The 23,069-nt window shown below is 42.6% G+C and overlaps 1 protein-coding gene across 1 annotated transcript in view; it reads right to left on the bottom strand.

Annotated features, from left to right (window-relative positions):
* The window catches only part of HAUS8 (HAUS augmin like complex subunit 8), a 792,482-nt gene that overhangs the window by 616,188 nt on the left and 153,225 nt on the right, over nucleotides 1-23,069 (bottom strand). Inside the window, exon 4 of the mRNA XM_044054770.1 lies at nucleotides 22,219-22,248. Within this exon, the coding sequence (XP_043910705.1) occupies nucleotides 22,219-22,248 (30 nt within the window). The remainder of the gene's footprint in view (nucleotides 1-22,218; nucleotides 22,249-23,069) is intronic.

Genomic DNA, 23,069 nt, shown 5'->3' with positions numbered 1-23,069 from the left:
AAGGTAGACCACAAGTACGACCGTGGCTTTTCTTCTGTCCTTGATATTGCAGAATGTTCTGGTTTTCTGTCATATTTTTATACTGTTGATTTATGCTTCTTATTATTCAGAAAATGCATGCTGTTGCAGTGCCCTGTTGCTCTGTATTAAAGTAGCAATGCTTTAATGACCATCAGGTAAGCTTGTCGGAGATTGTAAGATGCAAGTAAGCTTTAATAAGCATACTGTTAAAGAATTACCAACATTGAAAGCCTTTTCATTGTTGCCATGCAGAGAATATTTACATAACTAGATTACGTATAAGCCATAGGTATTGAAATCCATATAACAGTATTTCTAATAAAGGACAGGATTACAATATTTTCAGAAGCTCATTACATTTGTTGGAGACTTGCAGTTATCTTTGCAGGCTTTACCCGTAAACTAAACAGAATGCCAATCTATCATGTGTGGTCCATAACTTGTGTAGTAATCCTTTAAGCAATTCATCTTGAGCTTGTTTCTTGTTTGCTGTTCATTTTTTACTTTGATCATGTTTTCCACATGAAACAAGTCGATAGTTGTTGTCAGGCTGCAGGTCTTTTTTGGATAATAAACATTTTTACAAGTGGTGGTATCACAGAGATTGCTACTTTCAGCATGTTACTTGGTAATTTTATGAAGCTGAATATAAATTATAATTAGAACTGCAGTGCAAGGAGGAGTGGTTTGAGCTGAGTACTGCTTGTTTTTTTTTTATATAATTGATTTTGACTGGCATTCCAGTAATTTATTTAAAAAGCATTGTGTTTCCATCTAGATATTAAGTACGTTGTCATGTAGCCAATGCATTGAAATGTTTTTTTTTTCTTCTACACTTCATTTTGTCTTGCTTGGACTCTCGTAATGACGGTTTACCCAGGGCAGCGTATATAATTAAAGTTCCAGTTATTGTGGTTTTGAGCATAGCTCCACCCCTTTCTAATTGGCCACACCCCTTTCCATTGGCCCACCCATTTAGCTGTCTCCTGCAGCCCCCCTTTAATTCGAAGTCACCAGCCGCCACTGCAGCTAAAGCTTAGCTTACCCCTCTTTCATATCTAACTGCTAAGTGCACACTACAGCTTTTAGGATATTAACCCAGTTTTCCATCTTAATTTTAAAATCTGCAACAGCTACTCCAATACCACCAATTAGTAGACAGCCCACATTCTGCCTCTCAGTAGTCGTCTTAGGATTAGTACTTCTGTTCTGCCCCTGGTGAGAGAAAGAGCACAGGGACATTACTCATGGAGACTGCTTATCAGCGGAAAGCCTAAAACAGATTCATAGGGGCCAGCTTGGAATCTGTGCTTATATTTTGCTCATGGTGAGAGAAAGAGAAGCATGCATTGATTACTGACTGTTTCTGGTTGGGCAGTGAGTGCCTGCACTTGATGTTCCTGATAAGTCTGGTTGCTATTCAAGGCATCCACCAGGCAAAGGCTCAACAAGCCTACAGATCCTTGCAGCATCTAGGACAAAACTGTGGATCACCAAACAGGCTGTGGCCTGCTTCTCATCTTTGATTGGTGCTAATGGTTTGCTTTTGGTGAGAGAAGAAGCAAAGGAGCATTACATTCCAGCAGAGTGAAACTGTGGTGAGACCAGCACTAGTAGTAGTCAGGCAGTAGCCATTCACACAACATCCCTCTGTTCATCATTCTTTGTTTTCAGTAAGTACTGCTTGACTTGTTTTTAACTTCCGAACATCTGCCTAAATACTTCATCCATAAATAATCAGAGTCTACTTATTATTTTCCCCTCAAATGTTTGGCAGTGCCCTATATAGACACAGACACCTTGAGTGACATTCTTCCTCTAAAAGCACTACTGAAACTTCACCAATACCTAGCTGCTCACAGGACAACTAGTTTGCAGTGATAAGCACTGCCTCCAGAATTACAAACTGGATACTCCTGACTTTGCTTTATATTCTCACTTCAACTATCTCATCAATAAAAAAGTCTGTTGCCATGGATATAAACTTTCCCACTATCTCCGTTACCAGCTTGATGGATATGGGCATCCTGAGGCAATGCAGAAATTGCTTCATGTTTACTGACATTCAGTTAATTCTCAAACTAATTGATATGGTATGTGACAGATGTATTTACACAATGTCACTGGAGGCAAAGCTCTCACATAAAAGTACTCCTAATGTGAATAAGGCTGTCAGTAGTACACAAGTTGCATCCATCATACATAATTCAATGCAAACATATAGATCCATATATGCTGAGGCACTTAAATCTTCCTAAACCCCAAAGACCTCCTACATGAAGAACACATAACAAATACCCTCACCAACCCTCAAATCCACTGTTTCAAAACACCCACATCAACACATACAGCCACATCTCATGGGGCCTCTACTTCTAAACTCATAACACAAGCAACCACACAATCCAACATTATGGTCATTGGAGACTCTGTTATGAGACACACTGATGTCCCTCTCACCAGGATGAGTAAGGAGAAAGTCATGGTCAGTTGCTTATCAGGGGCTACGATGTGCCACATTACACACACACTCGGGTCATTAGACTACAAGTACCAGTATGACTCAGTCATAGTCCATGTGGGTGTAAATGACAAGAGACATGCCTTCCTCAACAATACGAAGAGAGACATCATGGAGCTTTAAGAATGTGTGTCCCAGGATGGTAAGAGCCTAGCATTTAGCAGCATTTTACCTTCAATGAATCCCACACTGATACAAATGTTATCAAGGAAGGGCTGACAGACAAACAACTGGTGTCAGAGCTGTGGACTAAACTTATTTGGCAAGTCATCCACCACTGGTAACTACCACACTGACAACACACTTCTAAGAGTTGACCCAGTAGTTGGGGCACTTAGGGACACACATGGACAGTAATCTAGCCTTTGATCATCACATGTCTACAGTAGTGAGGAAATCATTCTATGTTGAACAACTTACAAACAAAGGTATGGCATCTTGATCCAAGGAAAGTACAGTTGTGTACACTTACCATAAATGTAGATGCTTGAGTGTATTCACTGTTGCAGTCATTACATTTGGGTAATCTGCGGGCAGGTTGCCCTCAGTCGGTCTAAATATCAAAGTCTTGGGTCCCGTGTCAGTTGCTGTCTCCTCTTCCGTGACGGCAGGTCGTCAGGGGTATAAAGCATGCAGCCGACGCCATTTTAATTTTGTTTTTCTTGCCCCAGATGTCAGGTGCCCCCCAAATGGGGAGAAAAATATATATAAACAAACAAACAACAATCTATATATAAATGCACTTTTAACAACATAAACTTTGCCTTCATCTAAAAGCAAATACACCACAAACACTTTAGAATATAGTGAAGGAAAGAGAAGTTCTAGAATAAAAAGGGGGATGGCGGGTGGGTAACCTGGACTGCAACACTGAATACACTCGAACATCTACATTTATGGTAAGTGTACACAACTGTACTATGTTCTTCGTGTTTCACTGTTGCAGTCATTACATTTGGGTAGAATCCCAAAGCTATGGATGGGAGGATGGAACTAAATAGCATTAGGGGCAGCTATAAGGCCCTGCAGGACTGCAGTGGCAAAGCCTGCCCTGGACTTAGAGAAGAGAGGCAACTGATAATGCTTTGTAAAAGTATGAACAGAGCTCCGAGTAGCAGCTTCTAGAATGTCTTTGGTTGGAACTCCTCTGAGAAAGGCTGCTGAGGTAGAAGCAGCCCTGGTAGACTGTGACCTGATTCCCTTGGGCACTGGTTTACCATGATGCAAGTAGCAGAAACGAATGCAGTGGCTTATCCACTTAGAAATAGTCTGCTTTGATATAGCCTTCCCCTCTGATCCTGCAGCAAATGCCACCAGTAGTTGCTCAGACTTCCTTAGCGGTTTGGTCCTGTTTAAGTAGAATCTTAATTGCCTGTGTACGTCCAATGAATGCAGAAACTGCTCCCCCTTGTTCTGCAGATTTGGATAAATTGTTGGCAGGTGAATAGTTTGATTAAGAGCCACACTGGATACCACCTTAGGCATAAATGAAGGATTGGTCCTGAGGGACACCCTGTCTGGGTAAAATGTTATAAAAGGCTCCACTGCCATGAGGGCCTGTAGTTCTGAAACCCTTCTTGCTGAAGTGACTGCCAACAGGAAAGCAGTTTTCCAAGATAAAAACTTTATATCTGCAGTAGCTGCCGGTTCAAAAGGAGGCAGGGTGAGTTTTTCCAGCACAAAACTGAGGTCCCATGCAGGAGTTGGTGATCTTCTGGGAGGCCTTAAATTTTTGGCCCCTCTAAGATACTGTTTTAGCAGAGGATGAGAAAAAATGGGAGTTTCCGTGTTGTAATGAGCCAAGATGGCAGAGGCATGGATTTTTATTGAAGAGAAAGATAGGCTCTTGTCCAGCATCTCAGTCAAGTATTGTAAAATCTGAAGAATATTTGGTTTTGCTATGTCCGTCCCTTGCGCCTGGTTCCAAGCAGAGAATCTCTTCCATGTATCAGCATAGGATTTTCTAGTACTAGGCGTTCTGGCTTACAGAATGACATCCATCACAGATTTACTGAGAGGTGTTGTTTGAATAATTACATGATCAGCCAAGCTGCCAGATTCAAAGCTTGGAGCTGAGTGTGCAGAATTTGATTGCTCAGATGAGACAGTAGATGAGGTATTTGAGGCAAGTACCAAGGAGGGAGTTGAGACATATTCCTCAGAATTGGGTACCAGTGCTGGCGAGGCCAGTCCGGGGCAATCAGGATAATTTTTGGTTTTTCCTGTCTGACCTTTAGCAAGACCTTGGACGGAGGAGGAAAGGCGTAGAGTGATAGGTTTTTCCAAGTGAAGGTTAGGGCATCCACTTTCCATGCTTGTCTGTGATAAGTCCTTGTGCAGAATTTGTCCAGCTGATAATTTTGGAGAGAGGCAAATAGATCTATGTCTGGGCTCCCCCATTTCTGTGTTATCATGCTGAAGACTTGTGGATCCAGCTTCCACTCGTGAGGGTCCATATGATTTCTGCTTAGGTCGTCTGCCAGAGTATTTTGTTTTCCTGGCAGGAATTGAGCTTGAAGATGTACTTGATAAGTCAAGGCTGTGTCCCACAATGCCATGGCTAGTCTGCAAAGGGGGTAGGAATGTGTACCCCCCTGCTTGTTTATGTACCACATAACTGTGGTGTTGTCCGTCTTTATCACTAGTTGCCCTGGATGAAGTAAGTCCTTGAAGGCTGCCAGGGCATTCTGAACAGCTAGCATCTCTTTCTGGTTGATATGCAGATGCATTTGTTTTGGGCTCCATAAGCCCTGAATGCATCTCCCTGCCAGGTGGGCCCCCCAAGCGTAGTCTGATGCATCTGTAGTTAGGGTATGGGTGGCAGGGGGTAGAGTGAATGACAGTCAATTGTTTTGGTGACATGTCTCTGCCCACCAAAGAAACGCCTGTTGTAAGCAGGGAATGAGAGGAATCATTGTTTTCAGACTGTGACAACGTTGACTTTTTAGGTACCATTGATGCCTCCTCATATGCAGTCTTGCATATGGAATTAGTAGAATACAGGATGCCATGAACCCCAAAGCCTGCAGAATTTGCCTTGCAGATAACTGGATTTTTGTTGCCATCTGTTTGAAGTATATAGTCAGTTGCCTTTGTTTGTCTGGCGTAACAAAAGCCATCTGGGCAGTTGTATTCAAACTTGCACCCAGGAATGTGACTTTTTGAGAGGGTACCAGTTGTGATTTCTTTTCGTTTATTGTGTACCCTAGACATGTTAGAAGCCTTTTTACAAACGCCAGATGCTGAAGAAGAATGTCCTTGTTTTCTGCTTGAATGAGACAGTCGTCCAAGTAAGGATAGATTTGTATGCTTCTTGGTCTGCAAAATGCAATTACTGGTGCCAGGCACTTTGTAAAGACCCTGGGCACAGTAGATAAGCCATAGGGCAGTGCAGAGAAGTGGTAATGAATAGGACCTGCCTTGAAGCGGAGGTATCTTCTGTACGATTCCCTTACTGGGATATGCAGGTATGCCTCTTTTAATTCTAGAGTCAATAACCAAGCATTGTTGCCCAGCATGGGCAGTAGCTGTTGTAAAGTCAGCATTTTGAATTTTGGGATGTGCAAGAACGTGTTCAAAATCGATAAGTCCATTATTAGATGCCAGGCATTGTCTTTTCTGGGTACCAGGAACAGTCTTGAATAAAACTCTTGTCCTTTTTCCTGTTCTGGTACTGGTTGAATAGCCCCCATATCCATGAGGGACGTCACTTGTCTCTGAGCCTCTGCCCATTGATTTTGTGGCAGATTTGGCCAACTGTTTGGAACTGGCAAAGTATGGAAATGAAATCTGTACCCCTGGGATACTATGTTTAATACCCACTTGTCCTGGGTAATTAACTGCCAATTCAGTGCATGAAGTGCTAATTTTCCCCCCAATGGGGCTGCCAAAAGATAAGTGCTTGGTGATGGCAGAGGGAAGTCAATGAGACTGCTTACTGTAGGATTGTGCTTTGTTTCCTCCAGATTTGTTGGTAGAGGCACCCCATTACGTTGACCTGTAAGAACCCTGTGATTGGTATCTAGAGCCCTTTAAGTGCCTGGATTTGCCTTGTGAGGTTCTGTTGGACACAGGAAAGGACCAATTTTTAGTAGGCCAGTGCCTACTGAATCTGGGCGGCTGCACTTGTAAGAAATCGTTTACAGTTTGCATAGACTTAGCTTTGTCTTCTGTTTTCTTTAAGACCTCTTCTGCCTTATTACCAAACAAGGTATCATGCCGTAAAGGTGCATTCAACAATTTAGCCTTAACATAGCTAGGCATATCCAACACTTGGAACGTCCACAGAGGTTCCTCACTAAAAGAATACAGCACGTAAGTAACATGTCCTGTACAGACCACCTCAAGGCCCTATCCCTGTATTCGGTCTCTTACAGGCTGTTGAGGGAAGATGTATGCTTGGCATACAGGACATTGTCAGACCCCTCTCTAATGACCTCTTGCATATCCGCAAAACAGACAGCTCCAGAATTACCAATTCTAAAGTCTTAAACTTTGCCTATGACATAAACAGGACCTGCGGAGAGACAGGTATGTATCCCAGAAACTACCTCATCTCTGGAACAGGCTCCCCATCTATGTAAAGCAGATTTCCTCCCTAACCCAATTTAAGTGAAACTTGGACAGTTAGATGGGGAACAAGAAATTCATCCCTGGTTTGGCACCTGTGTCTCTAATGGATACAGTCAGCCAGTAAATGGTTTGTCTCCCAGGCACCTGCTTACATTTATCAAAGGTACCAGAACTTGCCAGAGATTAGGGATGTATGGCTAGGCTTAAAAAGGCCCTTGTGGTCATTAGGCTAGTAAACATTTATGGACTATGAAGAGTTAGTGACTTATCTGGAACCAGGATCTGCAAAGGGGTGGATGCACTCTAGTCACTACACAACAGGTACCAGTTCAATTATGTTACAGTCCATGTGGGCATTAATGACCTGAGACATACCTCCCTGGACTATATGGAAAGTGACATTATAATACTGCAGCACAGGTTAAAGCTGCATTGTCCAAGGCCAAGAATACAGCTTTCATGGGACCAGACAATATCCCTGGATGTGTTCTACATGAACTACAAAGTGAACTGTCACCACATCTGTGTGCCCTGTTCAATCACAGCCTCACCTCAGGCTTTGTCCCTACCGAATGGCATACTGCTACAGTCATCCCTCTCCATAAACGGGGAGCAACTACAGACCCTGGGAATTATCACCCCATTAGCCTGATGAGTTTGATATGTAAGGCTAAGGAGTGCATCATCATGGACCTAATTAACAAGGATATAGGGAATCTCCAAACTCTGGATCCCACGCAATTTGGTTTTGTGAAATGTAGATCATGCCTGCTCAACCTGGCTGACTTCTTTGAGTCAGTCACCAGAGGTGTGGATGAGGGCAAGGCAGTTCATACAGCCTACCTCGCTCTGGCCAAGGCCTCTGATACCATTCCCGACTCAGGAATTATCGATAAACTCGCCAAACTAGGCATCAACCCCTACACTAGGTGGGTTGCAAATTGGCTCACAGATAGAACCCACAGTGTGAAAGTAGCAGACTGCAAGTCAGACGGACGACCAGTCACGAGTGGAGTCCCACAGGGATTGGTCCTGGGTCCTCTCCTGTTTGGCATCTACTTCTTATAAGTCCAGGCCAACACAGAGGAACTCTGGCTGATCAAGTTTGCAAATGACTGCAAGCTGGGAGCCATTATTAACTCCCCAAGTGATGTAGACATCCTACAGAAAGACCTCACTGAGACCAATGACTGGTATCGAAACCATGGCCTTAAGCTTAATGCCAAAAAATGCATTGTCATCTCCTTTGAGAAGAACTCAGTTCCCACTAATTACCACATCGATGGGAGCCCACTGAACACTGAAGGCATTATAAGAGATCTGGGAGCACAGGTTGACAGCAACCTCTCCTTTGACCACCACACTGCCACTGTGGTCAGGAAAGTCCTTCTATGTGGCACATCTCATTACCAAGGGCTTTGCATCCAGGAAGAAAGAGGTCATCAGCTCCCTCTACTCTTCCCTCATAAGGCCAACCATAGAGTATAATGTCTTATTTGGCATGTACCTCACTAGACACACGCAGCAGCTGGAAAGGCCACAAAAGTACCTCACAAAGTGGATCCTAGGTCTTAAACACATGTCCTACATGGACAGAATCAAAAACCTCCAGCTATTCTCTGTCTCATATCGTCTACTAAGAGGTGACCTCTTACAAAGCCATGTCTGACCCAGCTCTATTAAAAATGCAACATCTAAAGAAATCCCAGTCCCTCCACACCACATGCTCCAGAGACCTCAACCTCATTACCACAATCAATAGAACATGCTGGAGGGAGAGGGTCACAACCCAGAGACTGCCCATGCTTTGAATAGCCTTCCCATACATGTCAAGCAGAGCACCTCACCGGCCCCCTTCAAGAGAAATCTTGATGAGTGGATGGGAAATAGAAAGTTCACCCCAGAGATCACTACAGTGGCTGTACTTGACAGAAGCACTGGGAACTAATGTCGGGCGGCACGATGCCAGGGCACTTCTATGGGCTAGGCTTGTAAAGGCTCCAGGGCCATTAGCCCAGTATACACCTATGAACCTATGTCTGAATATGTGTCTCAGGCAGGTACGTGCCTTGCATTGAGCTGTATTCTACCTTCACCAAGGGTGATGCCACAGTACTAACAAAAGTTGATTGACTTCAATAATTGTCTTCATTTCTGGTGTCTTTCAAGGGTGATTCAATTTTTGTCAGCAGGGAAGGACATGGAAACTATATTGCTTTGCAAAGGATCATCTGTATGTCTCCCCATGGCTACTGAATAATGGATAACACTTAATCCACTCCTTTAGAACCTTTTTTAGGCATTGCTAAATTGACAAACTTGGTGACATTGTAAATAAACCCCAAAGAAGCCTAAAGTTGTTACTGCTCAATGCTAGGAGCCTAAACAAACTCCACACCTCACAAGCTCTACTCAATATGGAGGATATAGACATTTGTGCCATTACCAAGACATGGTTTAATTCTGAAGAAAGTCCAGTGGCAATGCAAGGATTCCGTACCTTCCACATATTTAGACCATCAGCTGCAAAGACAGGGACAAACATTGGATTCATTGCAATCTATACTAGCAACAAACATAACTCTATGTAGGTTAAATAGGATGATGCCCTGGAATTTATCCACGTGCAAATCCCCATCAAATTCTAACAAGCCTACAAATCACCCTCTATGACCCTAGAATCCCATTAGCGTGCACCTAGACCTACTGGCGAACCAAATACTGTATCCATGGGAGACCTTACCCCTCTATAGACTGGGGAACATACACTGCCTCATACTCGCAGACACAACGAGTCCTGGATTTTACTAACACAAACACCCTTAACCAGAGACTGCACACACCCTTCAGAGGTTCAAACCTACTGGACCTGGTAGTCAACAATATGGGAGATTGCTGCACCCCCCCCGCCATGTCACACTCTCACTGGTGAGATCAGACCATAACACTGTCTCCTTTGAAATAAAATTAAACTGGGTAATCCTAGCAAACACTAAGTTAGGAACTACTCCAAAGTAAACTACATCCTATAATTGCCAGTTTGTTAAAATTCAGTGCCACACCCAGTTCCAAATTCACAGCAACCTATGTGGAATTGTTCAAGAGACCTTGTACAGCCATTCGAATAGCTGAACAGAGGTTGCTGTAACTACTAGAAGCAAGCCCAAAACAAACATTAAAAACAAACCACACTGGTGTAATCCTAACCTTACCAAGGTATATAACAAAAGGAAAAAAATCATGGCTAAAATCAGCAAGAGCAACTCTTATAATAATAGAAGCTCTCTAATTAAACTAAACAGGAAACTAACAGGACTAATTAAGTCCAACAAGGTCAATTATGGGGTCAAGATAGCCTCACAGGCTAAAGACAATCACAAGGCCTTCTACAACTACATCCAAAGCCTCAAAGGCAGCAAACATCAGTGTGCCAAATTGGTAGTCAATGGTTCCAGCTTCACTGAGAACAGCAACATAGAAAATTTGCTGACTGACAAATTCAGCTCAGCCTTCAACCCCCCACTCTCCCTTGCTTCCCCCCATGAAATATCTACTAGCATAATGCCCCCAACTATTAACAAGAAGCAAGTCCCGGTGGCATATGCCAAGGCCAAAAACACAGCCTCAAAGGGCCATAACAATATCCTGGGATGCGTTCTAAATATCTTGAAACATGACCGATCTACAGCCAAAAAACAGACTGTGCACCATGAGAATGGAAGACTGCAATGGTTATCTCACTTCATAAGGGTAGACCATCAACCAACCCTGGAAAGTACAGACCTGTTAGTCTGACAAATTTAATATGCAAAGCCAAGGAACAAATCAACATTGAAATGATCAATAACACAGGCAGCCTTCAGACAATGGACCCAACATGGTTTGTCTTTTTCAAGGGAAGGTCATGATTACTAACCTTGATGAACTTCTTTGAGAAGTTTACCCAGGACAATGGATGAGGGGAAAATGGTGCGCACCACATACCTGGACCTAGCTAAGGCATCTGATACAATACAACACTTGGGTATAGTTGACAAACTCACCAAACAGAGCATAAACCCCCACATAACTCCGTGGCTTGACAGAAGGGCTCATATATAGGATCCAGGAAGTCAGGATTAGTGATACCACTTTCATTATCATTTTTGTTATATAGCAGGGTACCTCTGGGATTGTGTGCTGGGAATGATCCAAATTTGTTATCTACTTCTCTGAGGTCAAGGCTAATGTCAAAGGTCTTTGGTTGACGAAGTTCGCAAATGACTGCTATCACAGAATCCATAATGACAAAAATATCTTACAAGATGGTCTAACATAGACAAATGACTGGTGCCAAAGTCACGGATTAAAACTCAATGCCAAGAAATGAATTATAGTGCCTTTTGGCATTGATAAGACACCCCTAAGAGTTGACCTGGTAGTCTGGGATCCAGAACATATACAGAAAGTAATCTGGCCTCTAACCAACTTGTGGCCAAGGTAGTAATAAAATCATTCTTTGTCACTCATTTTATAAGCAAGGGCATGGCATCCAGGTCCAAAGAAATCATAGTGCTCTGATTAGATCCATCATTGAGTATAATGCCCCCTTCATCATATACCTGACCAGACATATGCAACAGCTGGAATGCCCACGAAGGTTCCTTACCAGGAAATCCAGGTTATAAGCATATCGCCCTATACAGATCACCTTAAAGCCCTATCTCTGTACTCTGTCTCCTACAGGTTATTTGCCTGGCATACAAGCCATCCTTGGATCCATTTCTGATGGACCTTTTGCACGTCAGCAAAATGATCATCATCAGAACCACTAGATCCAAGGATTTAAATTTTGCTTTTGACATAAGACATACTGACGAGACGTTATATGTCTCAGAGGATCTCCATGCTCTGGAACAGGCTCCCCATCATGAATTTACAAGTCCATCTCTAACAATTCTTGGATTAGATAGAAAATGTAGAAATAATACAAATTATTGGCTTGAGTTGGTTTATACTTGTCTATTGTAGATGCTTTTATGTTTAATTTTTTGTGATTTTAATTTCCTGTACTTGGTTTAAATGATAGTTATTCTTAATGTATTATAGGGAAATTCAAAATGGAACTAAAACATTGGAAGCAATATTGTACATAATGTAAATAGTGTGTGAAATGCATAATGGTTTGGCAAAACAATAAAAATGATTATTGAAAAAAAAAAAAAAAGTCCATCTCTAACAATATTTATGTGGAAACTTGACCAATGAGAAATCGGAAATTCATCCTGGATGTGACCCCAATGTTTCTGATAGACACAGGCAGACAGTTATGCCCAAACTAATATACTCCCCCCAAAAACATAACCTCTAGAAACTACTTAATATACCCGCTGCTAAGAAACATCCATGATACATAAGAACACAACTGGGTTGGGTTGCAGGGCTAGGCTTATAAAGGCTTTGGTGGTCATTAGCCTAGTATATACCTATGATCCTACAAGAAAAACAGGAAGGAAGAGACCCCAATCAGGTACTTGTCTTTCAAAAGTTCAGTATACCAAAGCAAAGTGACAAACTACTTGCAGACCGAATTCAAAATGTAGCAGTCAGACTGGTGGCATAGAAGTTCTGAGGATTAGGCACTTGTACATCATTTACGTACCCTACACTTTATATGTAGAATACATGCTTGCTGTATGGTGCCTGGAAGGAGCTAAGGCTTTTGTATTATGACCAGACATATGCCTATTCTTGGCAGGAGATCACTTTAGAAAGGAATACAGCAACAGTGATAAGGAAGGACATCTGCAAGCCACACACAGCTTTTAAACACCCCAACATGAGGGCAGTCTTAGTGGATAGATATTTTACTGCTTAGCTACTTTTGCTGTTATCTTCTGTTGTACCTAGTAAGATAAAGCCTTGTTGATAAACTAGCTGCTTCGCAATCAGAGTACTCCAGCACCTATTGCTACTGAATGTTTGTACATTGCAATGCTGAAATACTGCCTGCTTATCACCAACATAGGTTTATAACGCATAATGCAGTGATTTTTCCTGAACCTACATGTGTTATTAACAGCCCTAGTATTGGTTTGGAACATTCCTGTCTATTCTCATACACTGCATACTGCAATATATGTTACATTGACCTTCTAAGGCCTCAACTGTTGCACTAGTAGCCTTTTCCAGATCACTGTTTGATGCAACTAAATTTGCGCAGTGTATTTTGACTGTATAACAAGTCAACAGCTATAGTTTCAAACCCTGTAATCTCTCATATGTAATGTTTTTAGCTGATGTTTTTAATCTGTGGTGTTGAGTATAAAGATTGTTTTTCTGCTAATGCTGTGATAACTTCCCTTTCGTCTTTCAATGGGTGTTTTTTATTTTGTTTTTTCTTCTTTTCCGCTCCTTACTCTAATAGTGCTCTACTGCTGGCTAAGCTATCTACTGTTTTATTTGTTTTGTTTTTTATTCTACCATGCCTCTCTGTACCCGTTATGCATATTTGTTAATTCTAAACCACTGCACTTTACTTTCTGCAATAAGTAATCCCTCCCTTTCTCTCCCTTTCCCCTACAACTCTACAAGAAAAACCTTTGTCTCCCTATTCCTGAAACTCTGGACAGTCGTACCTACATGCAATTATCTCGTGCAACGGAAAACTACTACTTGCAATTGTGCTGAACTAAGTGCAGTGTATGTCCATATTATTTCTTTTTTCTGTTTTGTCTGTTTTCCTAAACAAGGTTTGTCAGTGACGTGCAACTGGTTGGACCTATCGAAGCGCGGTCCCCCCTTCCCCAATCTAGTATAGTGCTTGCTACTGCTTTCATTAACTGCTGTTCCCCAGAAATTACATAGACTAAATTCCAGCTAATGTCCCCTGATTTTGTTTTACTGTAGTCAGTAGTACTGGGAACAGCAATACACTCTGTGCCCATAATAACCATTTGGAATTAAAGTACAGTTTTGTACCTACCATAAATGTAGATGTTCAAGTGTATACACTGCTGCAGTCATTACACTTGGGTTATTCTGCCGTCAGGTAGTTCCCTAGTCGGACCGAGTTCCAAAGTCTTGGTCAGGCATCGGTTGCTGTCGACTCCTCCCTGACGTCAGTGCGACAGGGGTATATAAGATGCAGCCGACGCCATTTTCTTCAGTTTTTCTTGCCCCAGATGTCAGGTGCCTCTAAATAGGTAGGCGATTCCAATTGCTAATAAAACATACATAAGAAAAGCAAAAAACAACTTACAGCTACCAGCAAATACTCCCCATAGGTAGTAAGGATAGAAGACATAGGTACATACCAGCCAGTAAGAGGGGAAGGAGAGAGGGTAACCTGGACTGCAGCAGTGTATACACTCGAACATCTACATTTATGGTAGGTACAAAACTGTACTATGTTCATCGTGTTACACTGCTGCAGTCATTACACTTGGGTAGAATCCCAAAGCTGAGGTAGAGTGGCTGGTTCTATAAGACATTAGGGGTGGCTATAAGGCCCTGCAGCACTGCAGTGGCAAAGCCAGCTCTGGATTTAGAGTACAGAGGCAGATGGTAGTGCTTGGTGAAGGTATGTACAGAACTCCAAGTTGCTGCTTCCAAAATATCCTTGGTAGGCACTCCCCTGAGGTAGGCAGTTGAAGTGGCTGTTGCCCTGGTGGAGTGAGATCTAATGCTGCTAGGTACAGGTTTTCCATGGTATGTGTAGCAGAAATGTATACAATGTCCTATCCATTTTGAAATAGTCGGTTTTGAAATGGCTTTTCCCTGTGCTCCTGCAGCATATGCTACCAATAATTGCTCAGATTTTCTGAAAGCTTTGGTTTTCTCCAAGTAGAAGCGTAACTACTGGTGAATGTCCAAAGAGTGCAGTAGTCTCTCCCCTGTATTCTGTGGTTTAGGATAAAAAGTTGGCAGGTGAATAGTTTGGTTTAGAGTCATACTGGATACCACCTTTAGCATAAACGTAGGGTTGGTTCTTAAAGACACCCTGTCCTGGTGGAAAATGAGGAAGGGTTCCACTGCCATTAGTGCCTGTAATTCTGAAACTCTTTGTGCTGATGTTATTGCCAGGAGCAGAGCAGATTTCCAAGAGATATATTTTAATTCTGCTGTGTTAGCTGGCTCAAAAGGAGGTAAAGTTAGTTTTTCCAAAACAAAGTTGAGGTCCCAAGTTGGAGTAGGTGCTCTACGGGGCGGCCTTATGTTTTTGGCCCTTCTGAGGTACTGTTTGAACAGAGGATTAGAGAAAATTGGTGGATCCGTGTTGTAATGAGCAGAGATGGCAGAGGCGTGGATCTTGATGGATGAGAAGGAGAGACCTTTGTCCAGCATCTCAGTTAAGTATTGTAGTATCTGAGGAATGATTGGGACAAGAGGGTCAAGGCTGTGAGCTTGGGTCCAGGCACAGAATCTCTTCCATTTATCCGAATAGGCTTTCCTGGTACTAGGCCTTCTGGCCTCCAGAATGACATCCATAACAGCTTTGGAGAGAGGCATTGCTTGCTTGACTAAGGAATCTTCGATGCAGCTAGGTTTAAGGTCTTTAGCTGGCTGTGTAGTATTTGATTGTTGTGCTGAGTCAGCAGATATGGGATTACAGGCAAAATCCAGGGTGGTTCTTGTGCTAAGCTCCTTAGGATTGGGTACCAGTGCTGGCGTGGCCAGTCTGGTGCAATCAGGATCATCTTTGGCTCTTCTTGCCTGGCTTTTATGAGTACCTTTGGCAGGAGAGGTAGTGGTGGGAAAGCATATACTTGTAGGTTCTCCCAGCTGAATGAGAGGGCATCCACTTTCCATGCTTGTGGATGGTAACTCCTTGTGCAGGATTTTTGTTGCTGGCAGTTTATTGGGGATGCAAGCAGATCTATGTCCAGGCTCCACCATTTCTGTGTTATCATTCTGAATATTTGTGGATTCAATTCCCATTCGTGGGGATCCATGATGTTTCTGCTTAAGTCGTCTGCCAGTGTGTTTTTCTCTCCTGGCAGGAATTGTGCTTGCAGATGAACTTGAAGGTTTATAGCTGTGTTCCACAAGGTCATGGCTTGTCTGCATAGGGGGTAGGAGTGAGTACCCCCTTGCTTGTTTATGTACCATATAACTGTGGTGTTGTCGGTCTTTAGCAGTAGTTGTCCTGGATGCAGCAGGTCCTTGAAAGCTATAAGGGCATTTTGTACAGCTAGCATCTCTTTTTGATTGATGTGAAGATGCCTTTGTTCTGCGGGCCAGTGGCCCTGAATACATTTGCCTGCCATGTGTGCTCCCCAGGCGTAATCCAATGCATCTATTGTCAGTGTTTGCCTGGCTGTGGGTTGTGTAAAAGGCTGTCCCCTTGTTGAGGTGACAAGCTTAAGCCCACCATTGAAAATCCTGCTGAAGGTAAGGGATTAGTGGTATAACTGTTTCCAAACTTTGACAGTGTTGAGACCATACATTCTTTAGGTACCATTGTAGTTTCCTCATATGCAGTCTGGCATATGGAATTAGTAGTATGCAGGATGCCATGTAACCCAAGGCCTGCATAATTTTTCTTGCAGGGAGTTGGGTCTTTGTTGCCATCAACTGAAAAAGTATTGAGTCAGTTGTCCTTGCTTGTCTGGCGTGAGATAAGCCATCTGGGCCGTTGTGTTCAAGCTGGCACCCAGGAATATAATCTCTTGTGAGGGCACTAGTTTTGATTTCTTTTCGTTTACTGTGTACCCCAGGCAACTTAGTAACTGTTTTACAAATGCCAGATGCTTTAGAAGAATGCCCTTGCTCTCTGCTTGAATCAGCCAGTCATCCAGGTACGGATAAATTTGAATTCCTTTCTGTCTGCAAAATGCAATTACTGGTGCCAGGCACTTTGTGAAGACCCTGGGCGCAGTAGATAAGCCAAAGGGCAGTGCAGAGAATTGGTAGTGCATTGAACCAGCTATGAATCTGAGGTATCTTCTGCAGTTTTGCCTGATAGGGACATGTAGGTATGCCTCCTTGAGGTCCAAAGTCACGAGCCAAGCTTTCTTGCCCAGCATGGGAAGAAGCTGCTGTAGTGTCAACATTTTGAATTTTGGAACATCCAGGTAAGTGTTTAGAGATGAAAGATCCAGAACGGGCCTCCAGGCTTTGTCCTTTCTGGGTACCAGAAAGAGTCTTGAGTAAAATCCTTGTCCTTGCTCCTGTGATGGTACCTTTTGAATAGCTCTCATATCCATGAGTGCTGTAATTTGTTTTTGAGCCTCTGCCCATTGATTTGGTGACAGATTTGGCATTCCTTTTAACCTTGGCAGAGTGTGAAAGTGGAACCTCTAACCTTGAAATACAATGTTGAGAACCCATTTGTCTTTGGTGATCATTTGCCAATTGTGGTAGAAGAGTGCCAGTTTTCCTCCCATGGGGGCTGCCAAGAGGGATTTGTTTGGCAGCTGTAGTGGGAAGTCATTGGAGCTGCGTTTTATATGGTTGGGGCCTGTCTTCCCCTTCTTTCTGGCCTGATACAACTCATTGTCGAGGCCTGTAAGGACCTTGTGTTTGACCTCTACCTCTTGGACGTCTGTATCGTCCCCTTTGAGGTCTGTCTGTAATTGGAAAGAACCAATTCTTAGTTGGCCAGTTTCTGCTAAATCTAGGAGGCTGACCTGTAAGAAATCCTACACCGTTTGCTTAGATTTTGCCTTATCCTCCATTTTCTTTAATACCTCTTCTGCCTTAACTCCAAATAACACACCCTGCTGCAAAGGTGCATCCAATAATTTTGCTTTATCATGATCTGGTAACATATGTTCTTTTAACCAAGCATGTCTTCTAATGACAGAGCCTGTAACTACTGCTCTGCAGGAGGCCTCTAGAGAATCAAAACCAAATTGCAAAGTGTGCTTCCCTACTTGTTCAGCTGCATGCAATAAATCCTGCATTTCTTTAAAATTAGGAGGATCTGATTCTGGAAGCATTTTTTGTTTTAACTGAAACAGTAAAAATTGCTGATATTTTAGCATGTGAAACTGGCAATTTAAGGCTCTCATTGCTAAAGTTGCAGACGTATATACTTTCTTTCCCCATCTGTCTAATGCTCTGGAATCTCTGTCAGAGGGAACTGGATTCTTGGCTGAAGAGGCCTTAACTCCTTTGGGTCCCTGAGAAATAGTTTCAGGGTCAGCTACAGGGCTTTTATACAGAAATTTATGTGAGTCAGGGACTCTGTAGTATCTGTCAGGTTTAACAGGGGCTGGAGGTAAGGAATCAGGATTTAAGCTGGATTCAGTATACACATCATCCACAATATCTAACACTGGCGGAATAGCAAGGGGTCTGTCTTGAGGTAATAACAGGAAGTCTCTGAGCCTTTTCCTGGATTTTGAGTAATCCTGGCCTTCCCAGTGGAAATGCTCCCTCATGGTATGTAGGGTTTCCCCAAAGGAGTAGTCCTCAGGCGGTGAGGCTGATGGAATTGCTTCCTCAGCATCAGAATCCTCATAAGGGGGTAAAGAGTATCCTAGGTCTGAGGATGAATCAGAAGAGATGGACACCTGGTTGGATGAGTCATAGTCTGCATCCTATCTAGGCCTTTTATCAGGAAGGGGATGGGACCCCCTGATCAGAGTGATTAGGTCTTCGGCCATTTTGAGCATTTGTTTCTTAGGCATGGAGGCCTGTCCTGGAGAATGCTGTATTTGTTTCTTTGATTTTAAAGGAGGCTTAGACTTAGCTGAGGGTTTAATGCTTAACTGAGTAGGTCTGAAGACACCCTCTGAAGCTGTGGGTTGCTCAGCTACTCCTGATCCCTCTGAAAGGTTAGTCTCAGTAGGCTGAATAACTTGTGCGTCCGAAGGCCCAGCCATCTCCATGTGGGAGTCAGAGGCGGCCTGTGGTTCTACAGAAGCGGTCGTCAGGGGCTGCGATGGTGCCTCGCTGAAAACCGGAGAACCGGCGACTGGCCTAGAAGACGCTTCGTCGTCAGTTTTGGGCCTCGGATGCCTATCCTTGTCTTTGCGCTTTTTGTGTATTCCGGTCGTCGGAAGTTTTGACGGCATGGTATAATTGAATTTTCTACCAAAATAATGTCGGGCAAAATCAAACCGACGTTTAATAGTGCGCTTGTTAAACCTAGCACAAAACCGACAACCAGTGACGTCGTGGTCTGGGCCTAGGCATGGGATACAATAGGAATGGAATTCCTTATCAGGTATTTGCTTCCCACAAGAAATACAGTTATTAACTTTTACTGATATCGGTCTGAGGCAAGTAAAAGTTTCCCCAACAGGGTACTTAGCTTTGTAGAAGACTTTGGTTCTGGATTCGGAATAAAAATCTCAGGAGAAGGCCGGCCGGCACTTGCGAACTGCTTTTGCTTCGGGCACCGTGCGGCAAGAAAGACTGAAGAAAATGGCGTTGGCTGCATCTTATATACCCCTGTCGCACTGACGTCAGGGAGGAGGCGACAGCAACCGAAGCCGGACCAAGACTTTGGAACTCGGGCCAACTGGGGAGCCACCTGATGGCGGGATAACCCAAGTGTAATGACTACAGCAGTGTAACACGATGAACATCCTCAGTTAGATAACCAGCCCACAGAAATTACATTAAACCTGCTCAGGAACCCAAATGCCATTAAGCTACTTACCTTAGCTGGCTGATAAACAAACCACTCTCTTCCTCAAATTATTTGCTGACAGTGTAATCCTGCCTATCTCCATATTAATAAACAGATCCATCCAAGAATCGTATGTCCCTTCAATTTGGAAACATGCTTACATCATTTTTCTCTTAAGGGAGATAAAAACTATGACACTACCAATTTCAAGCCCATTGCCATCCTTTCCCCACTCTCAAAATTCCTAGAAAAGTGTATTCAAGCTCAACTAATGTCATATCTAACACACAATAATCTCCTTACCCCCACCCAACATGGCTTCTGTCCTGGCCAAAGTACCATCACTGCCCTTGTATCCTTCCTCAAATCCGTCAACCATGCTCGTGACTCTGGCAAACTGGTTTCTAGCCTGTTCCTAGACCTATCCAAAGCTTTTGACACCACCTCCCACCCTATACTCCTATCCCAACTCTCATCTCTAAGCCTATTTCCCTCTACCATATCCTGGTTCTCTAGCTACCTCTCTAAAAGATAACAGGCTGTAAAATGGAAATCTTCTACCTTCTCCTTCTTACACACCCCCGTTTCCCAAGGCTCTGTGTTCTAGGCCCCTAACTCTTCAACACATTCATCAATAACTTTCACCACACCATCCACAATACCTCTCTGACCCAGTATGCAGATGATTCTACAATCATCTGCATTGCTGACCTACTACTAAAAACCCAGTCAGCGTTTACTAAAACAGAAACTTGATACATAACAACCATCTCTCCCTAAATGCAAACAAAACTAAACTAATGATCTTTAGTCCATCTAGAATCTCCTCCTTTGATAATTCTTCCTTCACGATACTAAGGCAAAATAACACCCCCACTGAAATCATATCTCATACTAAGCTGCTTGGTGTCACCATTGACGAGCATCTAAAGTTCGACATCCATATTCAAACAGCCATTAAAAAACCCACCAAAAATTAGGACTCCTATACAGACACAATCGCTACCTCATCCCCTCCACAAGAAAGACCTTAGCCTCCTCCTACCTTCTCCCCTCCCTCATATAAGGTGCCTCCTGTTTGATAACCTCCAACTCGACTTACAATCCGAATCGGAATCTTCCTTCAATAAAATCAGCAAATTTGCCACCAAATTCAAAAATTCTTCACATCACTGCCTCTCCCTCCAATCTCTACAATGACTAGAACTACCTAATTACCTAAACCTCAAACTCACCCCAGCCCATAAGCTCATCTTCAAGCCATCCAGCTGTCCTGCTTTCGCCACCACCCTAAACCGCTATATACCAAACTGCTCACTTCGATCAAAAAACCAAAACCTCCTCCAAATCCACATACCTTCACGGCCCCCTGGCCACCTTCTGCTATCATACTCCCTAGCCAAATTATGGAACTCACCCCCCCTCGAAACACTCCAAACCACACCAACTTCAAATCCGTCCTACACTCGTACCTGTCATCTAAATGGATATGCCCCTGCTCTCCCCCTACATAAGCCCCTCCTCACTCATCTTTTCTTTGCTCAGCAATTACAGTCTCTCCCTCTCAGCACTTACAAACAACTCCTCAGTTCTGCTTATCACTGCCTGTCTGCTTTTGTAACCCATTTTCATTACTTCTGAGACTTCTATTTATATCTTATGTAATACTGTAATTTCTATGACTGGAAATGTATTCTATAAAGAATACTCTGAATGCTTGTATTATTTTCCTTATATGGATAACTGCTTATGATCACCACAGCCAATCTGTATCCATAAGCATCTCTTCTTATGTGCTTAATTACACCATCACCAAATAGTACTTTCTCTACCTGATATGCATTAGTAATGCTTTTTCTGCATCCTTTATTTTTGTAAATGCAAAAATCATATTTCTGTAAATGTTTTACTAAAACCCAGTCTGATTACAGAATAAATATCCATTACCACTGCAGCTACTCTCAGCACATACTACTGCTACTCTATATATAAATGCTATCTCTTCTTTTAGTTAACTGTAATCTCAGCACATTATATACTATAGCTCGATATGCATGTTTGTTATTGTTATTGTTAAATGGGGCTTTTCTCCCTGGGCCTCCACTGAAAATGGGCTCTTCTTGGCCCAGTGGACTTTCCCGGTCATCAGACTCAAATAAATAAATAAATGTGTCAATGAGATCTAAGCAAGGACTACCTGCAATGCTAGGAAGGACTCTACAGACCACAAAGTCTTTTTCGGTTATCAAGTTTAGATACAAAACCAGAGCCAGTCTTGCACACAGAGTCCTCTGTTAATATTGGGTGTACTACGGGCATCTTCAGAAAACAGTTTGTGTACTGCAATCTCAACATGTATGCAGGTAAATTAACAGGAAACATCAAATTAGTTTTCATTACCAGTTATGCCTTAGCTATACCAAATGCCATTACTGCTACAACTTTTCAAACATCTTGTCAACCAAAACATTTCACTTTTTCACTATTAGACAAATACACACACATACATACAAACACAAAAAAATATAAAATTACAACCTACCTGTTTCACTATAACAGAAGAACTACTCGCCTTGGTCAGATGAAACAGTACCATTTTCAGGCATTTGCAAAGCAAAAAAAAAAAGAAGAAAACATCATTTAGAAAAAAAAACACAACACAACATACTCTCATGGGAATCAACTTAAGAACAAAGGCAAAATTCAAATACCACTTATAAAAAGGTTAGAGAAAATGTAGGACTGTACAACCACTATTCCATCTATTATTTCATTCTCTGCATTTCAATGACTGGAGTAATAACAGAATCACATACTACTTTGTACAAATGATCTTGGTTGGCATCACAGTTTGCAGACAGTGTGACTCAGGTCAAATGCCTTGGTTAAACCTCAACAAGCAGTACCTGACAGAGGTCTAGTGCTCAAAGCTAAATGCAGAATAAAATTTAATTTAAAAACATTCCAATGTCATAAAATTTTAGATTTTCATCTTTGTTAAATGTTATTTGTCCCCTGTTTCTCAGTGCCTCTGCTTTAATCGGCTACTGCAAAACTGTCCCTCACCAATGCCTTCAAACACACACAATATGGCTTATTCTACAATCAGAAACCTCCCTGAGTTTTGCTTTTCAAAGGACAGTAACAGACTTAGCATACCTGAAGTCAAAGTACCATAAAGAAGTATGCCCAGACAAGGCTCAGGCTAGTACAGCAGTGTTTAGATACTGGGCATAAAAGCAATGAGAAGTCAGTGTAATATTAAATCAGAACAATTAATGTTTGCTCACTTTGTTTCTTACTGATCCACAAAGAAGTCAAGAATGGTGCCTTTCCACTATGGAAGCTAAAGCCGGTCTTGAATCTGTTGAAGGTAATGGCATAGATGGCATG

Source organism: Protopterus annectens, chromosome 13.part0 (genome assembly GCF_019279795.1).
Source record: "Protopterus annectens isolate FY-2018-M chromosome 13.part0, PAN1.0, whole genome shotgun sequence".
Classification (NCBI taxonomy): domain Eukaryota; kingdom Metazoa; phylum Chordata; order Ceratodontiformes; family Protopteridae; genus Protopterus; species Protopterus annectens.
The sequence above is the reverse complement of the archived record's forward strand: the minus strand, read 5'-3'. Positions and strand labels throughout refer to the sequence as shown.